This window comes from Schistocerca gregaria, chromosome 7, assembly GCF_023897955.1.
Source record: "Schistocerca gregaria isolate iqSchGreg1 chromosome 7, iqSchGreg1.2, whole genome shotgun sequence".
NCBI classification, from domain to species: domain Eukaryota; kingdom Metazoa; phylum Arthropoda; class Insecta; order Orthoptera; family Acrididae; genus Schistocerca; species Schistocerca gregaria.
The window spans coordinates 315,398,989-315,417,785 of NC_064926.1; the positions used below are offsets into that span (position 1 = coordinate 315,398,989).

Genomic DNA, 18,797 nt, shown 5'->3' on the forward strand with positions numbered 1-18,797 from the left:
GAAGAAGAAGAGGAACAAGTAGAAGAAGAAGCTGTGTACTCACCATGGGTGTGATACCATTCTCCAGCAGCAGGTTGATGAGTGCATCGTAGTGGGCGACGCCCTTGTGGTTGATCTCAGTCGGGTCGCCAGTGGGCAGTATGCGAGGCCAGGACACTGAAAATCTGTAGACGTCCACCTGAAACAACCAAGGATAGGCGTGGAGCGGCTGGGGAGTGGCGAAATATCTAAACTGAAGTAGCAATAAATTGTTTTGATGATACATCTAAAACAAGAAAGGACCATCGTCTAGTGGTTGAATGAGTGAGTGCACCGAGGTGGCGCTGTGCCCTGGCACAACTTGCAAGGCTGCTGCCTCCGCTCTCTGCAACCTTCCCAACTTTACTGTATTTTTGCACAGTTGTCTATAATGTTTTTATTTTTTGCAGGATGAGAATGAAATTTTTGGTGAACATGCTCGGAACATTCAGCTGTAAGTTGGTATATAAAAGTATTTTCTTTTATTTACACGTGAGCCATAATAGAACGTGAAGTAGATGCCCGGTTCGACAAAGGTCGGTGATGGAGTTCCTCTTCAAGACCGGTGATGACTCTGCCACATCGATTCACGGGAAGTTGGTCCCTCTTTATGAGGAGGACACAGTAGATCGCAGCAGTATCCAGCGGTGGTTGCACAGGTTTAAAGAAGGTGATCTCTCTCTAGTGTACAATTCCCGATGTGGTAGACCATCGACGGCAGTGAGTGATGTGAATAAGGAGACCATGGATAAAATCATCCAAAATGACAGATGTGTGATGATACGACAGCTTGCTGAAATGACTCATTTGTCATTGGGTAGTGTGGTATGACTGGTACAGTCACTAGGGTACAGATTAGAAAAATCTGTGCATGTTGGGTGCCTGGATTATTGACAAGAGAAACGAAAGCGATGAGGAAGTATGTGTGTGAGGGTTTAATGAAGAACTTTACTGAAGAGTGGAAACTGTGTTTCAACGGCGTCATTACCCAGGATGAAACATGGTTGTTTTTGTCCGAACCTGAGAGCGACACCCAGTCCATTGAGTGGCATCATCCAGATTCCCTCGGAAGAAGAAACCAAGACTTTCACGAACAGCAGTCCGAAAGGTGATCGCATCCTTCTTCTGGGCTCAGTGTGGTGTCATTTTCATTGGCTTTTTGGAACCCGGCTACAAAATTAACCGGGACAGTTACTGTGTGTCACTGGACAAGCTGCGACGTGCCATCAAGACCCACAGACCACATCTTCAGGGTCAGCTCATCAGACTTTTACTCATCCTCCCTACAGTCCAGACTTGGCTCCGTCTGACTTTTACCTCTTATGTTGTGTGAAGGCCCACCTGCGCTGTAAAACACTTGATAGTCAGAAAGACCTTATTTCCCGCGTCAAGCGATGGCGTAAAAGTCAATCCCCAGAATCGTACCAAAGTGCATTTACATCATGGAAAGTACGTTGGGCCAGATGCGTCACACCTGATGAAGGCTACTTGAGGACGCTCATACCTAGATGTTCCAAGTATGTTCACAAAAAAATTCATTCTTCTCCTGCAAAAAATAAAAAAATTAGAGACAACTGTGCAATACTTTTTGATCGCCCTTTGTATAATAAAATTGTTGTATAGCGAAATCAAATGTTCAGTATAGAATTACACTGATAAAACGTTTAGTACAACGATCAGGAACTAAACTTATACTTTCGACGCTTTGGCATGCATTAGAGTTTCATTAGCGATAGAATAACAATAAAATACCTAATACACAAATAACGCATTCTGTACAGTAGTCTTATGACACCACATGCTAGACCAATGCACCCGATGACGAATGGTACATTATCCGCTCAGCTTAGGCTAACATAACTCTCTGTAGGCATACCGACCAACTCCTGCAGTACTGTTAATCAGCCACGAAAGGCTTAGTCTTGGCTCAAATGGTTCAAATGGCTCTGAGCACTATGGGACTCAACTGCTGTGGTCATCAGTCCCCTAGAACTTAGAACTACTTAAACCTAACTAACCTAAGGACATCACACACATCCATGCCCGAGGCAGGATTCGAACCTGCGACCGTAGCAGTCGCACGGTTCCGGACTGCGCGCCTAGAATCGCGAGACCACCGCGGCCGGCGCTTAGTCTTGAATTCTTTTTTATTAACACAGCTGATCGTACCAACCGAAATTCGTAGCTGCGAAAGAACTAGCTGGAAGGAGAAGTAAATCACATATTATCCTCTACATTTCTTTTGCTTGCTTTCGCTCTTGTCGCGTCTCGCGGCAGGTCTCAGTCGGTAGAAGCAGGCGAATATCGGAATCCTTCGGTCAAATACATATTTACTTCTGCGACGGCTCGGTGACCTCTGACGCCCTACAGTATTGTACCGGTGGCGAAGCAGCAGCAAGAACACCACTGCTGAACGTGAATGAAGAGTGTAGGCAACAACTACATGAACCATGTGCACCATTGCTCATACCCCATGTAAGACGTGTATATTTCTATTGTCTATTGTCAAACCACAATGTATGAAAGATGTTTATATTTTATTAATAGGATTAAGTAGGAATAATTAATATTTGCCATGTTGGAAATAATTGTGGTAGTAGGGAATGTCTGCACCAAAGTATTGCTGGCAAGAGGGACCGCACATTGATATAATTTTAAAAAGGGCTGGAGAGACCGCTTATGGATACATTTTAAGAAAGAGCGAGAAAGACCGCGCAATGATACATTTTGTAATTGTAGCAGGAACTGTCTGCACCAGAAAGCATTGTTGACAGGGGAGACCGCACTTCACCGTTCGTAGGAAGTCAGTAGTAAGCGAGATGTGAAGCGAGCCGGTTGCAGGTCTGAAGCGAGAGGTTGAGAGGAGCGGTGTGCCTGGCAGCCACCAGCTATGGTTTACAAGAGATTATAACCGGATGTATAGAGACATCAGCTAACTATTATCATAAGAGGAACTAATATTATTGAATTATTTTTTGAGAAACTCAAGACTACTGAGGGTATGTTTGCGCAATGCTATCTGTAAGATTATTGTTAAAAGTAAGTCCCATTTGAACGTTTGTAAAATCATTTCATTCAGAATATAATTAATTTTTGCCAGCAATATTTCATTTCTGATTATAATCCATCCCAAAAATCATCAACGTAAAATTTTGCAAAATTGTATTGTTGTCAAGAAAAAAATTTACTATGAATTACGTAACTTCACTCAAATTAATTAAAGAATAACATCAGCTTTGCTATTAAAGAATAATGTCAGCTTTGGTAATAAATACAGCCACTTAATATGAAAGCCCACCAGCAGCTAATAGAGTATAGTAAAACAGTAAGTACACTCCTGGAAATTGAAATAAGAACACCGTGAATTCATTGTCCCAGGAAGGGGAAACTTTATTGACACATTCCTGGGGTCAGATACATCACAGGATCACACTGACAGAACCACAGGCACATACACACAGGCAACAGAGTATGCACAATGTCGGCACTAGTACAGTGTATATCCACCTTTCGCAGCAATGCAGGCTGCTATTCTCCCATGGAGACGATCGTAGAGATGCTGGATGTAGTCCTGTGGAACGGCTTGCCATGCCATTTCCACCTGGCGCCTCAGTTGGACCAGCGTTCGTGCTGGACGTGCAGACCGCGTCAGACGACGCTTCATCCAGTCCCAAACATGCTCAATGGGGGACAGATCCGGAGATCTTGCTGGCCAGGGTAGTTGACTTACACCTTTTAGAGCACGTTGGGTGGCACGGGATACATGTGGACGTGCATTGTCCTGTTGGAACAGCAACTTCCCTTACCGGTCTAGAAATGGTAGAACGATGGGTTCGATGACGGTTTGGATGTACCGTGCACTATTCAGTGTCCCCTCGACGATCACCAGAGGTGTACGGCCAGTGTAGGATATCGCTCCCCACACCATGATGCCGGGTGTTGGCCCTGTGTGCCTCGGTCGTATGCAGTCCTGATTGTGGCGCTCATCTGCACGGCGCCAAACACGCATACGACCATCATTGGCACCAAGGCAGAAGCGACTCTCATCGCTGAAGACGACACGTCTCCATTCCATTCGTCCCTCCATTCACGCCTGTCGCGACACCACTGGAGGCGGGCTGCACGATGTTGGGGCGTGAGCGGAAGACGGTCTAACGGTGTGCGGGACCGTAGCCCAGCTTCATGGAGACGGTTGCGAATGGTCCTCGCCGATACCCCAGGAGCAACAGTGTCCCTAATTTGCTGGGAAGTGGCGGTGCGGTCCCCTACATCTGCGTAGGATCCTACGGTCTTGGCGTGCATCCGTGCGTCGCTGCGGTCCGGTCCCTGGTCGACGGGCACGTGCACCTTCCGCCGACCACTGGCGACAACATCGATGTACTGTGGAGACCTCACGCCCCACGTGTTGAGCAATTCGGCGGTACGTCCACCCGGCCTCCCGCATGCCCACTATACGCCCTCGCTCAAAGTCCGTCAACTGCACATACGGTTCACGTCCACGCTGTCGCGGCATGCTACCAGTGTTAAAGACTGCGATGGAGCTCCGTATGCCACGGCAAACTGGCTGACACTGACGGCGGCGGTGCACAAATGCTGCGCAGCTAGCGCCATTCGACGGCCAATACCGCGGTTCCTGGTGTGTCCGCTGTGCCGTGCGTGTGGTCATTGCTTGTCCAGCCCTCTCGCAGTGTCCGGAGCAAGTATGGTGAGTCTGACACACCGGTGTCAATGTGTTCTTTTTTCTATTTCCAGGAGTGTATATTCATGTCGCAGTTCGATGCAGCAGTCAGATGGCGATCCAGTAACAGCAAAAAAGGTTAGGACAGTTTTAGGTTATTGCAGATAACGACTGAGGGTCACGACGACGACACATTCTATGTTTCGTCGAAATAATCAGAAAATCACTTTTAATAAGCTGCAATTAAATTTGTATGCGAAGATTGAGAAAGAGAATAAATTTCAAAGGGAAGATTTCATTTGTTGTTATTAAGCAAGAGGTAGAAATCCAAAGGGAAGGTTTCATAGGTTATTGTAAAAGGGAAGGTTGCGTAACAAAAGAGATATGGAGGAGACGGGAAGGTTTCAACCATATTAAACAAAGGATGAATGTTCTGTAGCATTCGTTCCTTTATACACTGAAGAGCGAAAGACTCTGGTACAGCTGCCTAATACCGTGTAGGGGCCCTGCTAGCACACAGAAGTGCCCCAACACGACGTGGCAAGGCTCGACTAATGTCTCAAGTAGTGCTGGAGGGAACTGACACCATGAACCCTGCAGGACTGTCCATAAATTCGTAAGAGTACGAGGGGGTGAAGATCTCTTCTGAATGGTACTTTGCAAGGCATCCCAGAATAATATTCATGCCTGAGGAGTTTGGTGGCCCGATGAAGTGTTTAAACTCAGAAGAGTGTTCCTGGAGCCAATCTGTTGCAGTTCTGGACGTGGGGGTTGTCTCGTAGTCCTGCTGAAGTTGCCCAAGTCCGTCGGAAGGCACAATGGACTTGAGTGGATGTAGGTGATCAGACAGGATGCTTACATACGTGTCGTCTGTCAGAACCGTATCTAGAGGTATCAAGGGTCCCATATCACTCCAACTGCACACGTCCCACACCATTACAGAGCATCCAACATTTTGAATAGTCCCCTGTTGACGTGCATGGCCCATAGATTCATGAGGTTGTCTTCAAACCCGTGCACGCCCATCCGCTCAACACAATTTGAAACGAGACTCTTCCAATTAGGAAACGTGTTTCCAGTAATCAACGGCCCAATGTCGATGCTGACGGGGCCAGGTGAGGCGTAAGGCTTTGTATCGTGCAGTCATCAAGGGTAGACGAGTGGGTCTTCGGCTCCAGAAGACCAAATCGATGATATTTCGTTGAAAGGTTCGCACGCTGACACTTTTTGGTGGCTCAGCTCTGAAATCTGCACCAATTTGCGTAAGGGTTGCACTTCTGCCACGTTGAACGATTCTCTTCAGTCACCGTTGGTCCCTTTCTTGCAGGATCTTATTACGGCCGCAGCGATGTCGCAGATTTGATGTTTTACCGGATTCCTTATACTCACGGTACACTCGTGAAAAGGTCGTACGGGCAAATCCCCACTTCATCGCTACCTCGGAGATGCTGTGTCCCATCGCTCGTGCGCCGGCTGTAAGACTACTTTCAAACCCACTTTAATCTTGATAATTTCAATGCGCATGCCTATACAAGTAGCTTTGGCGCTTCAGTGTAGTACTGTACTGTAGTAGAGTGCTATCAATATGACCATCGCCTATGCTCGACATCAACATGCAATACACACTCACAGACGGTAGGTGGCTGCACTAGTAGCGGACGATATACAAGGCGGGTCGGGGGTCGGGAAGCGGAGAAACAGAGGAGTCGTCGTATCACGTATACGGAGCAATTTGTCTGACATCGAAAAGGTCATAATCACTTGCCTTCAGGCCAGAGGTGGGAGCATTTCCGAAACGGCTAAGTTTGTAAATTGTGCTATCACACCACTTCCTCGGTAAGTCCCTGACTGAGTCGTACTACACACGACTACATGGTAATGAAAGGAACAATATCTGGCCACTCCTCTGTCCAGTTCGATGTACGGTTGCCAGATTAAATGGGCAAAATTACCGAACTTTGCCTGGCGAGAGGGATTTGATGAGCTGAGGGCACAGACTGAACACACACACTTAGCAAATATTAAAAATCGTATTTATTATTGCTAGTTACATTTCTCAACATTTTATATTTTTTAATTTTTTCTTAAAGTTTTTGCATGTCGCAGACTTCAAATTACAACGAATGCATAATTCTGCTTTAACCGTATCTACGTCTACATGAACACTCTGCATTTCACACTTACGTGCCTAGCAAAGGGTTCATCGACCCACTTTCCCTCTATTTTTCTACCTTTCCACTAACTGCGCGCGGGAAAAACGAACACTTTTAAATCTTCTGTGCGACTTCTGATTTCTCTTATTTTTACAATGATTACTTCTTCTAATGTAAAAGGGTGTCAACAAAATGTTTTCGCATTCGGAGGAGAACGCTGGATATTGAAATTTCGTGAAAAGATATTGCAGCAACGAAAAACTCCTTTGTTGTAATGACTACCACCCTTACCCGTGGCATACTCTCCCCTATTTCACGATAACACAAAACAAGCTGCACTTCTTTGAACTTTTCCGTCGTCCTTTGTCAATCCCATCTGGAAAGCATCCCATTCTGCAAGGCAGAATTCTAGCAAATCACGGACAACCGTAGTGTACTCAGTCTCTTTAGTAGACCTGTTGCGTCTGCTAAGTGTTTTGCCAATAAAACTTAGTCTTTCTGTTGCCTTCCCCATAATATTTTCTGTGTGATCGTTCCAATATAAGAAATCCGTAGTTTTAATTTCTGAGTATTTAGCTGAAGAATTGAGAGCCTTTAGATTTGTGTGATTTATAATGTGGCGGAAATTTACTCCAGCGAATGAACTCATACTTTTCATTATTTGCCACTTTCTGCACCATACAGATACCGTGTTTAAATCATTTCACTATTGATTCTGTTCTTCTGGTGACTTTATTAGACGGTAAACGATAGCATCATCTACAAACATTATGAGAGGGCTGCTCAGATTGTCTCCTAAATCATTGAAATAGATCACCTTGGGGAACGCCAGATATTACTTCTGTTCTATTCCACGACTTTCCGTTAGTTACTACGAACTGTGGTCTCTCCGACAGTCGCACAAATAGGCACGCAACTCTATTGTAAGCCGCTGGTGAGGAATGGTAATAAAAGCCTTCTGGCAACCTAGAAATATGAGATAAGTTTGAGATCCCCTGTTGATAGCACTCATTACTTCGTGAGAATAAAGAACTAGTTGGGTTTCCAAGAACGAAGGTTTGTGTATCTGTACTGACTATATGTATTTTCTCGAGGTAGTTCATAATACACTGACGGAAAAAACGCAATACCAAAGAATAATTAATGTAGGATAATGAAATTTCTGGAATAAATTTGTCTAGGTCTATATTTAAGTGATTAACATTGCGATATTACGCACGAGATAAGTTTTTTTGCAATTGTTAAATACTGGTACATTAATAACCAATACCACCGCCGGACTGTTGAGTCCAAGTACACATACGTGCATTCATTGTGAAGTACGGGTATCGGATGTAGGTTTGTGGGACCGAGTTCCAAGCCTGTTGTAATTGGTCGGTCAATAAAGTGATGATTAATGCTGTTTGCAGATGACGCTGGAGTTGTTGTCCGATGATGTCCCATATGTGCTCGACTGGAGAGAGATCTGGTGATCGAGTAGGCCACACACTGTAGAGCATGTTGGATTACGACAGCGGTGTGTGGGCGAGCGTTAATCTGTTGGAAAACACACCTTGGAATGCTGTTCATGAATAACAGCACAACAGGTCGAAACACAAGATTGATGTAAAGATTTGCAGTCAGGGTGCTTGGATTAACCACAAGAGATCTCCTGCTGTCACACGAAATCGCACCCTCGACCATAACTCCACGTGTAGATCCAGTGTGTCTAGCATGCTGACAGGTTGGTTGCAGGCTCTCAACTGACCTCCTCCTAACCAACACACGGCCGTCAGTGACACTTAGGCAGAACCAGTTTTTACAAGTAAACACAACATACCTCCACCTGCCTTCCATTGAGCTCTCGTTTGACACCGCTGAAGTCGCAGGTGAGAATGGTTTGGCGTCAGTAGAACGCGTGCTCTGACCTTTTCATCAAATAACTGATCTGCAACAGTTCATTGTATCGCGGTGGTGCCAACTGCTGCTCCAGATGTAATACAATGCGTCAGAGCCATATTCCAAACAATGGTCTTCCCTCTCGTAGTGTCACATGGCTGTCTGGCGACCATACGTTTCCTTGACCGCTACTTCCAACAGTGACTTACAGACCTACATTCCTGCGTTTCTCGTAGACCTATTACACGACTTCGTCCAAATTTAATGAGGTGTTGATAATGCGTCTTCGTCACCTTGGCGGCATTCTTGACTAACATCAGCGCACCACGTCCTATCTCAAAGGTGACTAACGCTCACGACCGTTACAGCGTGTATGTAAAGCAAAACCGATTTGCATCCTCATACTGCTGCTGCTAGCGCCATTCTTATCCACCTGGTGCGGACTGAATAATCATCATTTTTCAGATGTTATTGAATGCAAGGCTGCAAACGTGCATTCACTGTTAAGTACGGGTGTCGGATGTAAGTTTGTGGGACCGAGTTCCAAGCCTGTAGTAATGGGTTGCTCAATTTCCTTTCTTGAGCGTTGATATACAAAAACGAAAAAGCTGGCACACTGTGCTTACTTTCATTCCATAATGTCATTTGGGATTATTTTTTGGGGCAATTCATCATGCCAAGCTTAAGTTTTCCGGGCACAAAAACGTGCAATAAGAGTTATATGTGCTGTGAACTCAAGAACATCTTGCAGAAGCCTGTTTAGGGAACTAGGGATACTAACTACTGCTTCCCAATATACACTCCTGGAAATGGAAAAAAGAACACATTGACACCGGTGTGTCAGACCCACCATACTTACTCCGGACACTGCGAGAGGGCTGTACAAGCAATGATCACACGCACGGCACAGCGGACACACCAGGAACTGCGGTGTTGGCCGTCGAATGGCGCTAGCTGCGCAGCATTTGTGCACCGCCGCCGTCAGTGTCAGCCAGTTTGCCGTGGCATACGGAGCTCCATCACAGTCTTTAACACTGGTAGCATGCCGCGACAGCGTGGACGTGAACCGTATGTGCAGTTGACAGACTTTGAGCGAGGGCATATAGTGGGCATGTGGGAGGCCGGGTGGACGTACCGCCGAATTGCTCAACACGTGGGGCGTGAGGTCTCCACAGTACATCGATGTTGTCGCCAGTGGTCGGCGGAAGGTGCACGTGCCCGTCGACCTGGGACCGGACCGCAGCGACGCACGGATGCACGCCAAGACCGTAGGATCCTACGCAGTGCCGTAGGGGACCGCACCGCCACTTCCCAGCAAATTAGGGACACTGTTGCTCCTGGGGTATCGGCGAGGACCATTCGCAACCGTCTCCATGAAGCTGGGCTACGGTCTCGCACACCGTTAGGCCGTCTTCCGCTCACGCCCCAACATCGTGCAGCCCGCCTCCAGTGGTGTCGCGACAGGCGTGAATGGAGGGACGAATGGAGACGTGTCGTCTTCAGCGATGAGAGTCGCTTCTGCTTGGAGCCAATGATGGTCGTATGCGTGTTTGGCGCCGTGCAGGTGAGCGCCACAATCAGGACTGCATACGACCGAGGCACACAGGGCCAACACCCAGCATCATGGTGTGGGGAGCGATCTCCTACACTGGCCGTACACCTCTGGTGATCGTCGAGGGGACACTGAATAGTGCACGGTACATCCAAACCGTCATCGAACCCATCGTTCTACCATTCCTAGACCGGCAAGGGAACTTGCTGTTCCAACAGGACAATGCACGTCCACATGTATCCCGTGCCACCCAACGTGCTCTAGAAGGTGTAAGTCAACTACCCTGGCCAGCAAGATCTACGGATCTGTCCCCCATTGAGCATGTTTGGGACTGGACGAAGCGTCGTCTGACGCGGTCTGCACGTCCAGCACGAACGCTGGTCCAACTGAGGCGCCAGGTGGAAATGGTATGGCAAGCTGTTCCACAGGACTACATCCAGCATCTCTACGATCGTCTCCATGGGAGAATAGCAGCCTGCATTGCTGCGAAAGGTGGATATACACTGTACTAGTGCCGACATTGTGCATGCTCTGTTGCCTGTGTCTATGTGCCTGTGGTTCTGTCAGTGTGATCATGTGATGTATCTGACCCCAGGAATATGTCAATAAAGTTTCCCCTTCCTGGGACAATGAATTCACGGTGTTCTTATTTCAATTTCCAGGAGTGTATTTCTTCCTTAATGAAATTTGTCATTAAAAATATATCACCTTTTAAAACCAACAGCTCAATTCATGGAATCAATACTAGAAATAAGAATAATCTTCACAAGGATTTAAAGTCACTTAGTCTTGTACAAAAAGGCGTGCATTATTCAGGAACACACATTTTCAATAACTTGCCAGCAGCCATAAAAAGCTTAACAACCAATGAAATTCAGTTTAACAGAAGCCTAAAGGATTTATTGGTGGCCAACTCCTTCTACTTCATTGATGAATTTCTCAGCGGAACTGATTTGTGTATATAACTTCTGCACAGTTTCAGTGCAGTAATGTCTTATTGTAAATAAGAGAGAGAGAGTGTGTGTGTGTGTGTGTGTGTGTGTGTGTGTGTGTGTGTGTGTGAACCTGTGGAATGGTACATTAGCATATTTGTTTGAGTTGCAAGTATTTTTGATGTATTGTTGTTTCTCTGACATGTTCTACATCCTGCAGGACCTCCTCACTACGGATCAATCGGAATGAAAAGAAATCTAATCTAATAGGACCTGCGCATCTTTCCAGTCTTAGGTATGGATCTTTCGACGATCGAGAGGATGAATAAGACTTAAGTATGGAGTTATTATATCAGCATACTCAAAGTTATTTAACTGTTATACAATCTGGACCGGAGGACTTGCCTTTCTTAAGCTATTTAAACTGCTTTACTACACCAGGGACATCTACACTATTGGCCATTAAAATTGCTACACAAAGAAGAAATGCAGATGATAAACGGGTATTCATTGGACAAATATATTATACTAGAACTGACATGTGATTACATTTTCACGCAATTTGGGTGCATAGATCCTGAGAAATCAGTAACCAGAACAACCTCCTGTGGCCGTAATAACGGCCTTGATACGCATGGGCATTGAGCCAAACAGAGCTTGGATAGCGTGTACAGGTAAAGCTGCCCATGCAGCTTCAACACCATATCACAGTTCATCAAGAGTAGTGACTGGTGTATTGTGACGAGCCAGTTGCTCGCCCACCATTGACCAGACGTTTTCAATTGGTGAGAGATCTGGAGAATGTGCTGGTCAAGGAAGCAGTCGCACATTTTCTGTATCCAGTAAGGCCCGTACAGGACCTGCAACATGCGGTCGGGCATTATCCTGCTGAAATGCAGAGTTTCGCAGGGATCGAATGAAGAGTAGAGCCATGGGTCGTAACACATCTGAAATGTAACGTCCACTGTTCAAAGTGCCGTCAATGCGAACAAGAGGTGACCTACATGTGTAACCAATGGCACCCCATACCATCACGCCGGGTGATCCGCCAGTATGGCGATGACGTATATACGCTTCCAATGTGCGTTCACCGCGATGTCGCCAAACACGGACGCCAAACACGGATGCGACCATCATGATGCTGTAAACAGAACCTGGATTCATCCGAAAAAATGACGTGCAACCAGGTTCGTCGTCAAGTACACCACCGCAGGCGCTCCTGTCTGTGATGCAGCGTCAAGGGTAACCGCATCCATGGTCTCCGAGCTGATAGTCCATGCTGCTGCAAACGACGTCGAACTGTTCGTGCAGATGGTTGTTGTCTTGCAAACGTCCCCATCTGTTGACTCAGGAATCGAGACGAGACTGCACGAGCCGTTACAGCCATGCGGATAAGACGCCTATCATCTCGACTGCTTGTGATACGAGGCCGTTGGGATCCAGCACGGCGTTCCGTATTACCCACGGATTCCATATTCTGCTAACAGTCACTGGATCTCGACCAACGCGAATAGCAATGTCGCGATACGATAAACCGCAAAAACGATAAGCTACAATCCAACGTTTATCAAAGTCGGAAACTTGATGGTACGCATTCATCCTTACACGGGGCATCACGACAACGTTTCACCAGGCAACGCCGGTCAACTGCTGTTTGTGTATGAGAAATCGGCTGGAAACTTTCCTCATGTCAGCAAGTTGTAGGTGTCGCCACTGGCGCCAAACTTGTTTGAATGCTCTGAAAAGCTAATCATTTGCATATCACAGCATCTTCTTCCTGTCGGTTAAATTTCGCGTCTGTAGCACATCATCTTCGTGGTGTAGCAATTTTAATGGCCAGTAGTGTACTTTTAAGTTACTCATGTTGGCAGCAGTCCATGATTCGAATTCTGGAATATTTACTTCGTCTTAGTGGTGAAGGAATTTTGAAACGCTTTATTAAGTCTGCTTTAGCAGCTTTATCATCGATAGTATTTCCATTACTATCGCGCAGAGAATGCGTTGATTACGTCTTGCCACTAGCATCCTTTACAAACGACAAGAATATCTCTGGATTTTCTGGCAGGTTTCGAGACACAGATTTGTTGTGGAAACTATTATAAGCATCTCACATTGAAGTCCGCGCTAAATTTTGAGCTTGGGGATTTTGCTTTCTTTTAAATTTGGCATGTTTCTTTGTGGCTTCTGCAACAGTCTTTTCACCTGCTTTGTGTACCAAGGAGATCAGTTCCGTCTTATTAATTCATTTGGTATGAATATATCCATTGTTGTCGATACCGACACTCAGTTTCTTTCTAGCGTCAGACCATAAAATAATGATGACGGTTCCATGCAGCAGTGCCCACGTGGAAAGAGTCTTCAGTCACAACAAGATTCGTATGACTGAAGACTTTCACGTAGGCGTTGCTGCATTGAACCGCCATTACCCTTCTGATAATTTGTTTTATGTTAGGCGCTTCTTCTCTGTTTACAAACTTTTCCATGGAAACGGGCTTTTGGACGTAGGAGCTTGACTTCGTGATTGTTCCAAAGTTTTATTTAGTATCTATTTTTATTACTGTCACGAATGCAGCACGCGTCATCCGACAACAGCGCACAAACTTTTATAGACTTGATGATGTCTAGTTTGTGGGGCGCTTAACTGCTGTGTCATCAGCGCCCGTACAAAGTCCCAATATTTACACAGTCCAGTGTTGACGTAATCCAAACTAGCCACTGATACAAATTATGATGGTGGTGGTGATGATGATGATGATGATGATGATGATGATGAAGATAAGATGAGGAGAACACAAACACCCAATCAGATAAAAACCCCACCTGACCAGGAATCGAACCCAGAACCCCGTGATCCACAGACAACAACGCTAGCCACTAGACCATGAGCTGTGGACTTTCATGGACTTGATTTTGCAAGTCAGCAAATAAATTAGTGACCTAAATGGACTTCTGAAAATAACGAACCACTCTTATTTCAGTACTGAACACAGGGCTTAGATAGAGAACAGTTAGGTAAAAAAAAAAACTTAATCTGGCAATGCAGCTTCCAGGGAGTCTCATCACCACCAGCCAGTCATCACCACCAGCCAGTCATCACCACCAGCCAGTCATCACCACCAGCCAGTCATCACCACCAGCCAGTCATCACCACCAGTCAGTCATCACCACCAGTCAGTCATCACCACCAGTCATCAGCACAGAATCTGCATAACTCCACTGAGAAACAGGGAAGAAAAATCCGTTACAACACACTCCCTTCATAAAAAGACTTTAGTCACCCACATTCGATTAAAACTTGTCTTATATGATTACATGGAAATTCAAGGGGGAACTCTAATACTCCTACGGTGCACAACCCTAAGCCAGCATACACTATTTGAATCTCACTAACACCGTTGCTTGCATGTGTAAATTTCACAGTGCTTCCTATTTCTTCAATTTCACCACTGAAAAACGCGAATGTTGAAGTTTCGTGGCCGGCCGTTGTGACCGAGCGGTTCTAGGCGCTACAGTCTGGAACCGCGCGACCACTACGGTCGCAGGTTCGAATCCTGCCTCGGGCATGGATGTGTGTGATGTCCTTAGCTTAGTTAGGTTTAAGTAGTTCTAAATTCTAGGGGACTGATGACCTTAGAAGTTAAGTCTCATAGTGCTCAGAGCCATTTGAATTTTTTTAAGATTCTTGTAAGCAAGGCTTCAAGCCAGACTGGTCCACCAAGCCACGCTGCCCTTTACATTATGTGTACCCTTTCGATCTACTCGCGTGACAGATTTAACTAAGCCTTTTGCATTTGGCCAGTATCTAAATAACTGGTGCATTTTTCATGTTAGTGATAAATTTGGTTTTCTCTGCAGAGGCTCTTAAGACAGCTCTACTAAACCGTCTTTTACTAGAGAGAGCGAGAGAGAGAGACAGAGAGAGAGAGAGAGAGAGAGAGAGAGATACTCTTAGTTCTGTATCGGCCAGATTTTCAGGACGTACAGCAAAGTGGTCTGAAAATTACAGGCAGCTCATTTCAATGCATTGCTTCGGTCCTACTAGTTTTAATGACGACACTTTATATACTTTTAATTTTCCGTTCCAAATTCTTAGCATTTTTTCTAACAAACAGTTGAAGAAGACTGAAGATAAGCCGTCATCTCATCTCACACCCGTAGTTTTATTTTAAAGGGCTTAAAAATTTCGCTCGTGAACTTTACGTCTGAGACTTACTCAGTAAGTGTTTTAGATTTGTCAGTTTAGTTTTAACTCCAAAATTTCAGATTAATTGGTCTAGTGCTTCCCGTTCAACAGAGAAAATTGTCCTCTTGAAATCCACAAATGTTTGAAATGTGTCTTTGATACTCATTTAGCTTTTGGTTGAAGGGGGAAACTCAGTGCAGCCCTGTTAGCTATTGTAGTGACAACGTTCAGTACTCACCCCCAATTCCTTGAGCATGGCGACGTCTCTCCTGTACTTGTCATACGAGTCGGCTGCCACATCGCCGTTACTGCAGTCAACCGAGTAGTTGGGGTTCCTGTGCAGCAGGTTATTCCATATGCTCTCCCCTTTACCTAAAAAAAACACGTTCAATAAGGCTCCACGTGTCTATTAAGACATCGTATGTTCCAAGCTTTAGCAAGTTTATCTTACAAGTAAAGTTATTTCACAAAAATGCTACATTGTATGTAAGTCAGACGTAAATGAACAATGGCAGTCAACTGATGACGAGAATGATTTCCGTTCCTTCGGCACATACACGCAAACTGTAGGCGCGCCGAATGCTTGCTCGCCCGCGCCTGGAGTGCAACGAGAATTTCAGTGAGATTTCCTATCCGCAAAGGGAAGACAGACTATTGTCTCAATCTGTTTGAATATTCGACGCTGCTTTTGGCCAGGTTTGGATGTTAAATGTGGCTGCCAATTATGATTAACAATACTGCATTAGACAAGTGCCGAGATTATGGAGCAATCTACGAATACGCAGCGCCAGAGAACCTCTAGTAGGTAAGCATTTTCTTTAGTCCCGTCAAATTTTAGTACTCAAGACACTTTGGCATCAAAGTGCTCTGCACCTAGAAGAGACACTCCAAAGGACAATACTTCGAACTAAAGCTTTCCCTGACTGCCTGTTAAACGAAAGGTTGTCAGGTTTTGGTATTTTCTCCTTTGTGTGAAGCTACGGATTTATACAGATAACGCGTCCCTCGAGTCTATAATGGAATTGAAGACTCGTGTGCGAGTAATTCACTAAATTTTACACAGCGAGAATTAAGTTTGGAGACGCGTTACACAACGAAATATCTTTGATGTCAAGTCGGGGCTTCCTCTAATAGTAAAAGACGCTAAAAGTATACAGTGCATAGGAAAAGGGCGAAAAGGTAATGTTAATCGCGTGTATATGGGGCAAACCAAAATTCACGTGCTCGATCACAACGCAATTTCTTTCATACTAACAGTGTCAATATGTCTAACAAAATTTCGTTCCGTACATATTTTCGGAAGAAAATGGACGTGGAAGAAAGGCATTTTGGTGACACTAACCACGTGAAAGACATCAGCAGTTAATATTGTGTTGTTGTGGTGGCCAATGCAGTGTATATCGTTTTGCGTTAGAACACTCGAGTTGTATATTCGAGGACTGATAACTTTTTTTTCTATATGCGTGATACCTCGCATGTGATTTATACAGCAATTACGGAAGGGTTTACAGAAAACACGCGGCATTATTTAATACCAACAGAGAAATGAAGATACAACATTGTTTATTTTACACTTTTAAAGATGTATTTTGCCTTTAAATGTGTACTGTGTTGTCTTACACACACAACAACCTTCCATGCTTCATGGTACATTAACAGTACTGTTCCCATTTTCTTTAGTTACATGCCTTCCCCTACAGTAAAAAATAAATACATACATATACACTCCTGGAAATGGAAAAAAGAACACATTGACACCGGTGTGTCAGACCCACCATACTTGCTCCGGACTCTGCGAGAGGGCTGTACAAGCAATGATCACACGCACGACACAGCGGACACACCAGGAACCGCGGTGTTGGCCGTCAAATGGCGCTAGCTGCGCAGCATTTGTGCACCCCCCGCTGTCAGTGTCAGCCAGCTTGCCGTGGCATACGGAGCTCCATCGCAGTCTTTAACACTGGTAGCATGCCGCGACAGCGTGGACGTGAACCGTATGTGCAGTTGACAGACTTTGAGCGAGGGCGTATAGTGGGCATGCGGGAGGCCGGGTGGACGTACCGCCGAATTGCTGAACACGTGGGGCGTGAGGTCTCCACAGTACATCGATGTTGTCGCCAGTGGTCGGCGGAAGGTGCACGTGCCCGTCGACCTGGGACCGGACCGCAGCGACGCACGGATGCACGCCAAGACCGTAGGATCCTACGCAGTACCGTAGGGGACCGCACCGCCACTTCCCAGCAAATTAGGGACACTGTTGCTCCTGGGGTATCGGCGAGGACCATTCGCAACCGTCTCCATGAAGCTGGGCTACGGTCCCGCACACCGTTAGGCCGTCTTCCGCTCACGCCCCAACATCGTGCAGCCCGCCTCCAGTGGTGTCACGACAGGCGTCAATGGAAGGACGAATGGAGACGTGTTGTCTTCAGCGATGAGAGTCGCTTCTGCCTTGGTGCCAATGATGGTCGTATGCGTGTTTGGCGCCGTGCAGGTGAGCGCCACAATCAGGACTGCATACGACCGAGGCACACAGGGCCAACACCCGGCATCATGGTGTGGGGATCGATCTCCTACATTGGCCGTACACCTCTGGTGATCGTCGAGGGGACACTGAATAGTGCACGGTACATCCAAACCGTCATCGAACCCATCGTTCTACCATTCCTAGACCGGCAAGGGAACTTGCTGTTCCAACTGGACAATGCACGTCCGCACGTATCCCGTGCCACCCAACGTGCTCTAGAAGGTGTAAGTCAACTACCCTGGCCAGCAAGATCTCCGGATCTGTCCCCCATTGAGCATGTTTGGGACTGGATGAAGCGTCGTCTGACGCGGTCTGCACGTCCAGCACGAACGCTGGTCCAACTGAGGCGCCAGGTGGAAATGGCATGGCAAGCCGTTCCACAGGACTACATCCAGCATCTCTACGATCGTCTCCATGGGAGAATAGCAGCCTGCATTGCTGCGAAAGGTGGATATACACTGTACTAGTGCCGACATTGTGCATGCTCTGTTGCCTGTGTCTATGTGCCTGTGGTTCTGTCAGTATGATCATGTGATGTATCTGACCCCAGGAATGTGTCAGTAAAGTTTCCCCTTCCTGTTACAATGAATTCACGGTGTTCTTATTTCAATTTCCAGGAGTGTAGTTTGAAGAAGAGCATTTTTATAGCCATCAGCTGTACAAATTTAAATTTATTCCTGATTGGTTTTAGTTTCTACAAACATCACTGGAAGGCTAAACAAAAACAGGAAAGTGTATAAAAAAGAATGAAAATGTAATAATTGTAGTTACCTACAACAAAATCTGTCAGCACTTGGTTCAAATGGCTCTGAGCACTATGCGACTGAACTTCTGGGGACATCAGTGGCCTAGAACTTAGAACTAATTAAACCTAACTAA

General features: G+C 45.9%; 1 protein-coding gene across 1 annotated transcript in view; it reads right to left on the reverse strand.

Annotated features, from left to right (window-relative positions):
• The window catches only part of LOC126282376 (myrosinase 1-like), a 94,826-nt gene that overhangs the window by 74,904 nt on the left and 1,125 nt on the right, over nt 1-18,797 (reverse strand). The window contains exons 2-3 of the mRNA XM_049982035.1: nt 15,633-15,766; nt 44-178 (exon numbers count right to left, since the gene is read on the reverse strand). Of these exons, the coding sequence (XP_049837992.1) occupies nt 44-178; nt 15,633-15,766 (269 nt within the window). The remainder of the gene's footprint in view (nt 1-43; nt 179-15,632; nt 15,767-18,797) is intronic.